The 12,965-nt window shown below is 34.2% G+C and overlaps 2 protein-coding genes across 2 annotated transcripts in view; one reads left to right on the plus strand and one right to left on the minus strand.

The window, feature by feature from the left end:
* Nucleotides 1–4,009: 4,009 nt before the first annotated feature.
* Nucleotides 4,010–6,034, minus strand: LOC107593582 (tissue factor pathway inhibitor 2). Its single transcript, XM_016283360.1, has 5 exons — nt 5,788–6,034; nt 5,451–5,621; nt 5,057–5,236; nt 4,384–4,560; nt 4,010–4,230 (listed from the first exon to the last, which is right to left on the minus strand). The coding sequence occupies exons 1-5, from the start codon at nt 5,861–5,863 to the stop codon at nt 4,130–4,132; spliced, it is 705 nt and encodes a 234-aa protein (XP_016138846.1). The 5' UTR covers nt 5,864–6,034; the 3' UTR covers nt 4,010–4,129.
* A 3,510-nt stretch (nt 6,035–9,544) lies between these two features.
* The window catches only part of LOC107593525 (probable acyl-CoA dehydrogenase 6), a 15,620-nt gene continuing 12,199 nt past the window's right edge, over nt 9,545–12,965 (plus strand). Inside the window, exons 1-2 of the mRNA XM_016283265.1 lie at nt 9,545–9,762; nt 12,753–12,873. Of these exons, the coding sequence (XP_016138751.1) occupies nt 9,550–9,762; nt 12,753–12,873 (334 nt within the window). The 5' untranslated portion in view covers nt 9,545–9,549. The remainder of the gene's footprint in view (nt 9,763–12,752; nt 12,874–12,965) is intronic.

Here is a 12,965-nt window from a genome sequence, read left to right on the forward strand (position 1 = left end):
TAAAAATATATTATATATATATATATATATATATATATATATATATATATATATATATATATATATATACAGTACAGTATAATTGAAAATATAACGAATACATCACACATATTGTCACATTTATTCATTTGCATTTCTTATTTTAGTGGAATAAAAAAGTCTTAATATTATTAATACTATTATAATTACTTAATTATTCATTATTTATAATTATTAGATATGAACTATCTACAAAATAGGTTACAAATTCTACAAGTACTGTACACATTGTAAATATTTTTTAGTTGTACATTAAAGTACATTTTGTAAATAAAAGAGTATTGGAGTACATTTTACAAGAAAATACTATTTTAGTCTTTCTACTTTTAAATTATTTCCTTAATTCCATGTGTTATCTGCTGTGTCGTTGTAATTATTTGATCAGCTATTTCTGAGTATTTTGTCAATCCTACACCAGTTTTTTTTTTTACAGTGTACTTAGACAAAAACTAAAAATGAGATGGTGGCTCAACAAAACATATTTTTGGGCCTCATCTACACTCTTAAAAATAAAGGTGCTTCAAAAGGTTCTTCAAGCGATGCCATAGAAGAACCATTTTTGGTTCCACAAAGAACCATTCAGTCAAAGGTTCTTTAAAGAACCATCTCTTTCTTACCTTTTTGTAATCTGAAGAACCTTTTTTCACCACAAAGAACCTTTTGTGAAACAGAAGGGTTCTTCAGATGTTGAAGGTTCTTTATGGAACCATTTAGACAAAAAAGGTTCTTCTATGGCATCGTGAAGCACCTTTATTTTTAAGTGTAAAGAGAAAGCAAAATTTCAACAAACCAGTAACTTATGATGTGTTCTGCATTATTAAACATGTCTTATTTGGTTTTGCCGTCGCTGCGAAAAACTGTCACTTTCAATTTAAATGTGTCATTGCAGAGAAATTAAAGTTCCAGACTTATGATTTACATAAAGCACACCTTTGCTGATTGACTGGTTATTTATTTCACGGGAGTATCCTGGTGCTTCTTAGCAGTCCTACATAAAATAAGACTTTATTGAGCTGCAAATTCAGTTGTGCTGCCATGCAACCTGCTAAACCTGCTGAGAGCCAACTAATCTCTTTTTAGTATAAAACTATTAACCTTTGCAGACTTCAGCACAGGACATGCAGACTCTGCGAAAGATGTATGATTGCAGTCTAACTCCCTACATTACTGACATGAATTCAGAGTGAGGCTAAAAGAGGGTCTGTATTTCTGGAAATTGTTATTGGAGGAAATGCTGCAGCTTATCAGAATGTATTGCAAACATATCATAGTCCAGTTATCACAGGAAGTTTCTCCTTAAGGGGGCGTATTACAGAAAGTTTCTTATCTTAGGTCTTAACTTAAGATGTGATAGGTTAAATTAGGATTTTTCAGAAATTCGTATTACAGAAGCAAATCTTAACTTGATTTGGGATTCTTATCCTATCTTACAAACTCATATCTTATCTTATCTCTAGTTAGGAAATCTTAAATTGCATTATCAAGTTCCACAATCCACTCTCAGGTCTGTTACTAAGCAACCAACACTGTGCAAGCTGCTGATGAGGTAAACAAAATAATAGAAGCTACTTCACTTTGAAAATGGCCTTTTGCAAAAAACCCTAACACACTGTGTCTACACCAGAAGTGACAGCTGTCTTGTCGCGCCGAGCCGCAGCAGCTAAAGTCTGCCTACACTGGACGCGACAAAGCGACCGCTGAAAATAATTTGAAATTTGTGTCAGCACGTCATAAATAGAACGCAACTTTGTTGGTCACTGTAATGCTGGTTGCAGCTCCTGTGCTAACTGTAATATCATGTTGCTCCGGCAGTCTGTAATTACTTATAAGTGTTTTGTCATCAGAATGTAACACATCTTCAGGGTCCTCCAAGAGTCTTTCTGCCATTAAACATCTCCGTTCTTCATTTTCAATGATATTTAATACCATTGTTGGACAGTGCAATTGTAAGCGGGTTTTCCGTAAGCTTTCAAATTATTTTGAAGTTAGGACAGCTGTGGAGTTGTCCTAAAGTTAAGTTTTTAGGATTTTTTTTGTCAAGTTAGGAGGTCTGTAGTTAAAGGGATAGTTCACCCAAAAATTAAAATTCTGTCATCATTTACTCACCCTCAAGTAGTTTCAAACCTGTATGAATGTCTTTGTTCTGCAGAACACAAAGGAAGATATTCTGAAGAATGTGGGAAACATAGCAGTTCTGGGGCACCATTGACTTCCATAGTATTTTTTTCTGCTACTATGGAAGTCAATGGTGCCCCAAAACAGCCTGGTTGCAAACTTTCTTCAAAATATCTCCCTTTCTGTTCGGCAGAACAAAGAAATTTATAAGGGTTTGGAACTACTTGAGGGTGAGTAAATGATGACAGAATTTTCATTTTTGGGTGAACTATCCCTTTAAGATAAGATAACACACTTAGGAAACGCTGTTCTGTAATAGCTTTTGTCCTAAATGTGGTCCTAACTGAAATTACTATGGTTACCAAACAGATAAGATCAGATTTTAAAGTTTGGATCTTTCTGTAATACGCCCCCTGGTCTTTAACCTCAAGGGAGGACGTTGTACATTGAGTCTTCACACCATAAGTTAGACATTTAGATGATGTCCCCTTAATACTGTATAACTCCATGTCTTCTTCAGGGTGGGCAAAACAACACTTTCTAAAATACAATGGCAAAAAAAAATGACACACCACCCTTGTCATGCCAACTGAAAATACTGAGCTGCCGAAATGCGTTTTAAAAAAGTAATCTGTGTATCTTTAAACATTTGCATTAACGGTCTAGTATAAAGTGTCACAACAAAGGAATTTCTTGGACTGCATGAATGCAGAACTCCATCTTGTGGTTGTTTTAGTCAACCTTAATCTGAAGGCATTGACTGAGTTACAGCATGGGACTGACACTAGTTTGTGGAATATGAAGATGCCAAGTTGGTAATGGGAATTTCAGCTTTGCTTTATTGATCTTGACATGGAATTTAATTTTTGTCTGTGATAGATGCCTCAGGCCACTTTATGTCTAGACTATCTATATTTATCTGACCAAACAAGTTATTTACTTGATTGATTAAATACACTAGGGGGCGCTATATATAGACTTCCAAATAAATGTTCACATAGAGTTATGATTAACAACAAATTATATGGAACAATATATTGCTTTGCTTTTTTCACAAAGGATATACTTTCACAACAATAACAATAAAAAAAACATTTTTAAACTATGTGATGGTACTGCATTTTCGAAATTACAATGGATGTACAGGTGATGTGTTTGGTGTTATTTATGGTAACATTTTTCATATGACAGATAAAAAAACAACATGAAATAAACTGATTAGAGAAATGATGCAGATGAAAGACTCATAATGCTTGTATTCAAGGTTTATTTATTTATTTTATTCTGGCTTTGATATCAAGTGGCATGAGACAATATAATTGATATTATATATATATACATATATATATGTATATATATATATTGAAATAAAATATATATGTTGAAATAAAACATTCAAAATAAAAAGGTTGAATAAATGTCATTTCTCACTTTAATGTTTAAGAATTTTGTAACCTGCTATTTTTCACCCAGCAGATCATGACCATTTTCATTTTTCATTCTTGCGTTTCTTAGCTTAAGTGTCACTAGCTTTTTTAAATCACTGTCATGTGCTAGACTTGAGATGATATCTGCTGTCAGTCTGAATGAAACATGTTCTGGCTAAGACCAAAAAAAACAACAACATTCAATTACATATACTGGGTATAAACAAAGACTATAGAAATACTGTTAAATACTGTCAATTAAACGTTATTGCTTTATCACTTAAACAGTGTTAGACTTTTGAATATTGTATTTAATAATACAAATAATTAAAAGTAGTAAATTTTTATTTTATTCAAAATAAACATTTTACAAATGCATAAAAATACATGAAAATATTAAACAAACTTTTATTAAGCAAATCTTATAAAAAACAATCAATATCATATATACAGTGAGATGTGTATGAACTGCTGCCTTCAATTCCAATACTGTAAAATCAGTGCAATCGTCTTTGTCAGTAATACAGTGCCAACGATTTCATAAACCATTATTTGTCTGACTTCTCCTTTGGTGGCTGGGACTTTACTCGTCTCAGGTATTCTTTGGAAACTCTTACAGACTTTTTAGTAGGGCTCCAACGTTTGCTACCTGAGAGCAACAAAACACACTGTTAGACAGTGAAAATAAATCTAAATAATAATAATAATAACAACATTCAAAATAAAGCTGTTCTATTGTCTTGATAATGACTTGATAAAGTCTCATATTAATTACAGACAAACCCAAGGTGATCAAACATACCATTTTTACCACAAACATCCACACAGCTTTGTTTGGAGATAAAGTTATTGTTGCTTCCTCCGCATCCTGTGTATATGAACTCCTCGCATGTCTTTGTAGCAGAGTTGTAGTAATATCTTGGGATGGAAGCTAAGCACTTTCCTTTGTCCAAAATATCAATGCAAATCACAGGGATTGCTGAAAAAAATAAAAGACCACAAAAATGTTTAACTTCTGATCTTAGTATTTTATAGGGACCTCAAAGATGTTCTCGGTGAAGCCAGGGTCCATTAACTAAGCAAGGCAAGAGACTGGAAACCGTTTAGACAAGATGGCCATTAAACAAGCCTGTTGTGCTGATCATTTGAAAAGATGAGAATAAAAATATCTTAATGTGTTCCAATGAAGACAATTAGGGTTGCAAGAAGTACACAGGTCCCTTAATGTTCTCTTCTATGTTCCGCTCATCCATTTTATTAATGCTGTTGACATTTCCTCACCAAATGATTAGGAAGATTTAAAACTTCATTCCTACTATCGTCTTAAGATGACAAACACACTTTCCAACCATCTTGTCTTTAAATACATGTATGTATTTTTATTTGCATTTTAAATATTTGATTTAAGGCACAGAATGCAAAAGCCTAAATGTAAGATTTGTTAGAAATGCTAGTGTGTCTCAATTGGTACTTACTTTTAGGAGGTCTGCAATATTCAATACATCCCTGAAGGTTTTGAAAATTGTTTTCATTCCCTTGGCAACCACCATAAGTGAAGGGTTCACACTGCATGGAGGTCATATTGAAGAAATAACGCTTGAAGAGGCCACGGCAGGGCCCCTCTTTCTTTTGAAAACGACAGATCTGGGGGATTTCTGTTGTGTGCAGAAGAAAACATGTTAAAGTGAGCATTTCACATCATTTGCACAAATTACTATGGCTGCTAAAGAGTGAACATAATGCTTATGTTCTTTTTTTTTTAACCATGACTGCCCTCAGAACTCTCATAAAAAGTCAATTTAAGATGCTATGTGTATTGTTTACATAGCTTATGCGTGTATTCAGAGTGGAAGTTTAAAATAAACGTACTTGGAATCCTGAAGCATGTTTTCTGACATTCCAAAAAGGACTTGAAGTTGTTTGCGTTTCCCTCACAACCGCTATAGCTGAATTCTTCACACTGTTGAGTGATTGTATTGTAGTAATAACGCTGGATGTCATCATTGCACGTTCCTTCTTCAACTTGCAACAGGCAAACTTCTGTGGGGGAATAAATTACGCGTTAAAAAAATAATAAACCTCAACCTCAAATTCACGTGCAACAGTCCGGGTTCAGTGTCAGGTTTCAACAAAACAACGCATCTGTTTCGCCTATTTTACTACAACTTTTGAAGAAGCCATTACAAGAGTCAAATGTTTTCTTTACCTTTAGATTGTAGTCCGATGGCGCTTTGCATGACGGCAACAGTAAGCAAAAGACCTCCAAGCAAATCGCACGCCATTGTAATAGAGTTTATTCTGAGGTCTCGTAGTAGTCTGATATGGTACAAACTGTTATGTTACTCGCCTGATAAGTTACTAACTTGACATCTCACAATCGTTGCCTTATAAATGGAGAATTTGTTAGGGGTGGAATTTGAAGGGCGGGCTATACTTAGTCATTTCCATGACAATTCCACGCAGTACCACAGCAAATTGCGTCTATTCCCAAAGTAGAAAATAAATAATGACTTCATATTTCATGACCTTAGAATTATATCAAAGCTAAACTTAGTATTACTACAACTATTATATAATATTAGGCTTTATATAGCCTATATATAACTATTACTAATAATGATGAACTGTAAAAAATATTTATCAAAGAAGGTTTATTGGAGTACGTTTTATGGTGTATTTTATAATAGGCTACTACGACTAGCCACTATACGACCAAAATACATACGACTTAGAAATACTACGTCCAAATTTTACGTTAGTTTAATGTGTTTCTTGCCTTTCTTTATAGTTATTTGTCAAATTTACTAGGCATTTCTAAGTGAAAATTTATTTTTAGTATCCTATACCATGTTTTTAGTGTAGTAACATAAATATATATATATATATATATATATATATATATATATATATATATATATATACACATGTACATAACGATGTATTATTTTATTAAGATAATTATAGAATAGTTTTAGTAGTTTGGCTCTGATATAACGGTACAATGAAATAATTATATAATTATGTGTGACCACCTATGAAAACAGTTCTTTGAGAGAATACATTTGTCATATCTTGGATGATAATGCATTATCTAATGTGACAGGTCAGGGGTAAACATGGATTAGCATGCTCATCCCAGCAGCCTGCAATACTTTCTGTGTCCCCTTGACCTATATTACAATCCAAGGGTCATTCCGAGAAAACCTGAATCAATTTCATTATGTTTGGGATATATTTTATTGTTTATGTAAATATGTATTTTCTTTGTTGAATGTGAGGTTGTTCACAAGAACAGCTGACCAGAAATTTGGAGAAGACTATGGAAAGATAAAATAAGAGTGCTTGTTTAAATGAGATTAAGAGATTACAATGGTTATGCAGATTACTTTATAAACAGGATTGAGAGAGAGGTAGAGAATCTCTGTCCATTTTCACAGGTGGAGACCTCATCATAAGCGGCAGTAAGTCTGGTCATCAGCAATATATTGTATAATTAAATATCTCAAACATAAATACCCTACCACATGTGATGTGATCGTTTGGTTTGATTTCTCAGACAATGCCGGTCATAAATGTAGAAGATCTCACAGATCTGGATAAGGCTAAAATGGAAGTAACCCAGCTCAAAATTGAGGTGACGCTTGAAAGGGCGAAGGTAAGCGTTGAAATCCACCAATGACCAGATTACACAAAATGGACTACATCCAAGTTGGATGGGCATTGTTGGTATGCTCATTTTTGTTTGATTGTCACTTTAATGACTTTTTTTCATCAGGTGTCCAAATGCTGTGAAGAGATTTCAGAGTACATTCAGAGCGGAGCAGATGAGGATCCTTTGGTCAAAGGCATTCCAGAGGAGAAGAATCCATTCAAGGAGAAAGGTGGCTGTGTCATTTGCTAATGTGGACAGAGAAACTCCCAACCTTTGCAGTTTAGTGTTCATTGCTGCCCATGGACACCTGCTAAAATTTAATCATAGCTGGAATCCACTCTGCTACCCGAAAAAGGACAATCAAAAACATGGATAGATGTTCAATTAACTCTAAATGGCTTTTTCTCCCTTAAATGAGTCCCCAGGATCTGGACCCTCATATGTTGTGTATTCCTCTTTGAAGAGCTGTAATAAATCAGACTACCATTATGCACTGATCACCGGAGACTTGATGGACTAATACATGTATTTATTTTGTGGGCAGCCAGCCAAAGGGTAACATCTGTGTGACAAAACAGGGTGAAAGTGAAATGTTTGAGCTTGTAATTCACATGATAAATCAAGGCTTAATCTTGGTGGAATATTTTAGCTATTCAATAAAATCACATTACTTGGCAAAGGGCCACTACAGTTTCTGAGTGAAATTCTTTACAGGAATTTAAAGAAAACTTCACTTAATGTGTTAAAGGAGTTTGTCATAATAATTCAGCCAAAAGGCCACACTTTCCTGTTAATTACAAAATGATAGGTACCAGCAGCGGTTAACTGTCAAAATACAGTAACTACATTTAATACGTTTTTAATGAATAAAAATGGATTTTGTTTCATTTGACCATTACTTGTTTACCACAGTTTTAATGAAGAAATATAAATAGGGTGGATTCGGGTAATCTGGGACACCTAAACTGCAGTGTGTTTATTTCCTGTTCTAACTACATTTAGACAACAGGACTTTTACTATAATTTTAGCATGGATGTCATGTGACTGAAATCACATGACGTCATGGGGGTGATTCCACAGAAAGGGGCCGAAGCTCCCCTGGGAATTGCATGACAAGGTCAGTAACATAGGATTCTGACTAGATTAATGTTAAGGACATAAATCTGTTACAAATAAGACAATGTTCCTAATTGTTGTCAAATTATGTTTGTGATCTATTCAAGCAACAAAATATGTATTTAAGTGTTGAACATGTGTTTTAGTTATTTTTTTTCTTTTAAACATTTTTTGTTGTCTCACATTATCAAATATGATTGAGAATGAGGGACAGCGTGTTTTGGGTAATCTGGGACAGTCTTCATTTGGGGGAAAAATGTAGGGACTTTATAAGTCTATTGACAAGGGTTAATATATGCTATAATGAGAAATGGGTGTTAATGTGGATTACTAGAGGTTAATACATTAGCATAAATTCACATTAGCTAAACCAGCTAGCTAGAGAGAAGCTACAGAGATGGAATCTGGGAAACGTATGCTGCATGCAAATATATATATATAGAGAGAGAGAGAGAGAGAGAGAGAGAGAGAGGATATATATCACCTGCAAGGAGTGTTTGTTCCATAGCCCCAATTTTAATAGAATGGAGAATTTGAATAACCGAATGAATAATCCGTTAATCAAATTGTTGCTTGCTGTTACTTAAATTTTAGTTGATTTTTTAAAATGTTAATACAATGTTAAACAAATATTAAACAATTTTAATAGAGTTTTAAATGAATTAACACAGTAGATCGATAATTCTGTGTAGAGACAGAAATTATTTTTTCCTGATATTGGAATATACATTTTCTTATTGAGATTTCTGTACTTGTCATTTATTTTCATAATGCTTTTTAAAAACTGGTAATATTGTGTTTGTCATGCAGAAAGTATGGTGAATATAGACTCTTTTTTTTTAGGCCTAATATATGTGACCCAGATTACAAAGTGACCTGTCCCAGATTATCAAATTAAGGCAGAATATATATATTTTTTTCTTTTTTTGGCACAAAAACACTAATAAGTGTGTCATGTCTCCTCTGGGTATAATATCTACATTCTTTCTTTTAGTGTGGTTAGAAAACATCTTAGGGATTTCAGAAAAGTCTAATGTGTTGAGAATGTGTTAGATAGATATCGAAATAAATCGCAGAATTCAAAATTGCAAAAAATGTCAGGGATTACCCGAATTCACCCTGTTATAACTACAGTTATCTTGATTAAAGCGCTGATAGCATACTGTACATTCGAATTCTACTTGAGCGGTCTGATGCGCATGCGCAGATCAACACTTTTCAGAATGGCACTGCGCGTCTTGAGATTTAGTTTGCCTTTGAATCGCAATTTACTTAAAACATCAGTTGTCTGCAACAAACGGCACTTGTCAGAAAAAGCCTCCTCCAATCCGAAAGCATCCGTTTCTACCGAAAATACCGATCATGTTCTCTACACAGAGGAACATTTTGCATTAAAAGCATCTTTGAGAAAGGTAGACATGACCGCGTGCTATTATATTGTATCTTTAATAAATGTACAATTCTCTGTCGAGATTAATGTCGATTAAGTTTCTTGCTACCTGATTATTACACTCAAATGAATGTGCAGGTCGAATCTTTTTCAGCAAGTGAATGTAGGTAAGAGGTCACTTACTATAGCTTTCATTGCACTGCTAAGTTAGTTGCAACTGGTCGGTTGTATGAATTGCTTGGGATTTTATTGTCAGTGTCTGACATAATTAAACGATTTTATGACGTATTTTCTGATATAAAGATACATTTTCGCGATTAACAGTTGAATTGTGAAGATTAACCGCTTTGTTTTGATGCTTCGCTTCCAGGAAGCGCAGATTGTCACGTGACGCTCAAGTTGAGTATGGCCTGTCAAAGTCCAGACTTAAGTTATTTTTTGCTATTTTATGCTTGATTATTATAGGTATTCGAAATCATCAAGTGATCTCTCTCTATCTCTATTTTTTTTTCTCCAAATAGTGAAAAAATGTCCTTTCCATTATACCTCATTACCTTCTTTAAGGCATGTGATAAATGTTAACATGAATTATATTTGAATTAATAAGATTTAAATGATTGGAAGTCATTATAATTATACTTTTATATCAACTGTGTAGACTAGGAAGGGTTACAGGGCTTGGGAAGGAAGTTGCTTTCTCCAATTCCCAGTGGCTTCAAGTGTGTCGGAATAGGCTAGTGTGAGAAAGGATTCAAAGTGGAAAACAGAAAAAGCAACGGATAATGAAAACAATGCCATAGAGTGAAGCTCAGGGATGGAGTTTATTAAAAGAACTCACCAGAGACAGTGACACATTGAGAACAAGGTAGAAAAGTCCTTGACTTAGAAGCATGTAATGTTACTATGCATCTAAATGAAAGGAAAGACTAGTGTGAAATTTAACAGTGCATAATATTTGCAAGTTTGGTTTCATTTTTCAGCTTTTACTCATGCTAAAAGTATTTTACAATAAAATGCATTTCTTCTCAAGATCATCTCATGACTCAAGAAGAAATTCTTCACACAGTATTAATCTTACATAATGCTTAAATCATGTCAGTTATGTTCAGATTGAAATAAAGGGAGTATGATTTAAAAAATCAAAATATTTCACGCATAAATAGGGTTACCACTTCCAGGAAACATCACCTACTGTTATTCAGTTTAGTTCAATGGTCATGTTTTCTGGGTGCATAAAGTGTTGACAAACCATAAGTCAGAGTTCTGGACTCCACCAAACAATTCTCTGCTCGGACCGACAAGAGAATTGTGGAATGTATCACCAATCTTTATTATGAATTAGGAACCTTGCACTGTAAGTTCGAACAGGGCAGACCACCCTTCCTTTCTGACCGTAATATCCAGTCACGGTCTTCTGGGTTTTGAGTAAACCAATACTGAATATGATGCTTCTGTTATATGTTCTCTGCCAGTTTTTCCCGCCAATTCCTTCTGCTGAAGAAATTTTAACTAGTTCACACTGAGTTTGTTAACGTGCTGTTGACCCCTGGCTTCCTTTCGTTTTGAAATGCTGTTTGTCCTGTGAACACTGCTTTTGAGTCAGGACGTATTTGTTGGCCAGTGAAGCAGCACGTCTGCATGTTTTTGGGGAAATGTGGTGCTCATCCCTCTGCAGTATTTTTCTAACTTTCACAGCTCATACTGAAACAGGTTTTTGTCTCAGTCTGTACCCATTAAACATAGTAAGCATGACATATTAGCTCAAGAGGACTCATTTCCATAGCTGAAAAAAAATAATAGCCTTAATTGAATTAAAATTATTGGTTCATAAACTTACTTTTATTGCTCGCATAATGCATTATTGGGAAATATTAAAGTAGATTTTAATGAATTGCTTTGACTCCCCCATTGCAACATTATAGTGTTCTTGTGATCAGACACTAAAACAGTACAATGAGTTTTACAAGGTCGGTTGACATTTAATTGCATTTGTACCGTAGACTTCTACTCCATCTGTTTAAAACTTAATAGTTTAGCCACAAATACTCACCCTTATGTTGTTTGGAATCTGGCTTATGTGTCACTTTCTATGGGACACAAAATAAGTTATTAAGCAGAATGTCCAGACTGCTGGTTTACAGCAAGCAGAAGGCAAGAATTTGTATTAATAATAACTTAAATTACAGTCTGCTTCTCTCCAAAGTATATTGAATGGCTTTGGAATAATCATAAATATTCATATTTTCAGGGGGTTTTTTAATGGTACATTTTATACCCTTTTGGAACTTTTTTTTTTTTTTTTTTTTGTAAATGTCACTCTGTCAGGAATATATTTTTTGGCTGTGCTTGTATGGTTCAAATGTACATGGAGTATTGGTGCAGACACTCACTATATTTCACAATGGTTATTACAACAGGCAGGCATCTTGAAGTGACTCAAAAGGAAGTTGAGTGTCTGGTCCTGCTTTCAAGGAAGCAACCTATTGTAGGGCTATTACAATATATAGCTTGAAGGAACTTGAAGGTGTCTTATTATTTTTGGCCTTTTGTTACTGTTTTATAAAGAGAGGGTGGAAAGTACCCTTTGTGAGCTAATTGCAAGGCCACATGTCTGTTAGAAATTAAATACTGAATTACTTGTTGATATTTCTAGTTACTTTGAAAAGCTTTTGTGATTCATTGCTGATTATAGGAATTCCAGACTTCAATCTCAATTAATTAATCTTTAGTTTCTGATGGATCATTTATGTAAACATTTCGACTGTTTCCCAGTTTCTGTCGTGTTGTTTTTAGATAATGTTGTATGTGTCAGTGCAGATGTTTCCTCCAGTAAATTAATTTCTCGTAAAATCGTGCTTCAATGGAATAAGTGTTTAATTGCAAACAAGATGTTAATGTAACACCCAATTTCCCTGAAATCTATAAATCAGATCATATCCAGGTCAGATCATTTTCAGATTTGGTTACAGTGCTCAGATAAAGCATTCTGATCTATGTTTGAATGTGTTACAGATCATTGATCAAGAGATCAACCCTTATGTAGATAAATGGGAGGAAGAAGGGCAATTTCCTGCTCATAAGATCTTCAAAATCCTGGGTAATGCGGGATTTCTAGGAATCAACAAACCTTTGGGTAAGTAAATGTTCGCTACTTCAAATTTACCTAGCATACAAGTGACCCATTCTTCTTGTATTTTATATATGGATTACCCCCCCCCCCCCCCC

This window comes from Sinocyclocheilus grahami, unplaced genomic scaffold (assembly GCF_001515645.1).
Source record: "Sinocyclocheilus grahami isolate Dianchi unplaced genomic scaffold, SAMN03320097.WGS_v1.1 scaffold173.1, whole genome shotgun sequence".
Taxonomy (NCBI): Eukaryota; Metazoa; Chordata; class Actinopteri; order Cypriniformes; family Cyprinidae; genus Sinocyclocheilus; species Sinocyclocheilus grahami.

What these genes read in the sequence shown, in the direction of transcription:
- LOC107593582 (XM_016283360.1), bottom strand. Translation starts at nt 5,863, where the DNA reads ATGGCGTGCGATTTGCTTGGAGGTCTTTTGCTTACTGTTGCCGTCATG. An exon ending in CATCGGACTACAATCTAAAG is followed by an intron (nt 5,622 to 5,787) that starts GTAAAGAAAACA and finishes ATTCCCCCACAG; the next exon opens with AAGTTTGCCTGTTGCAAGTT. An exon ending in AACATGCTTCAGGATTCCAA is followed by an intron (nt 5,237 to 5,450) that starts GTACGTTTATTT and finishes TGCACACAACAG; the next exon opens with AAATCCCCCAGATCTGTCGT.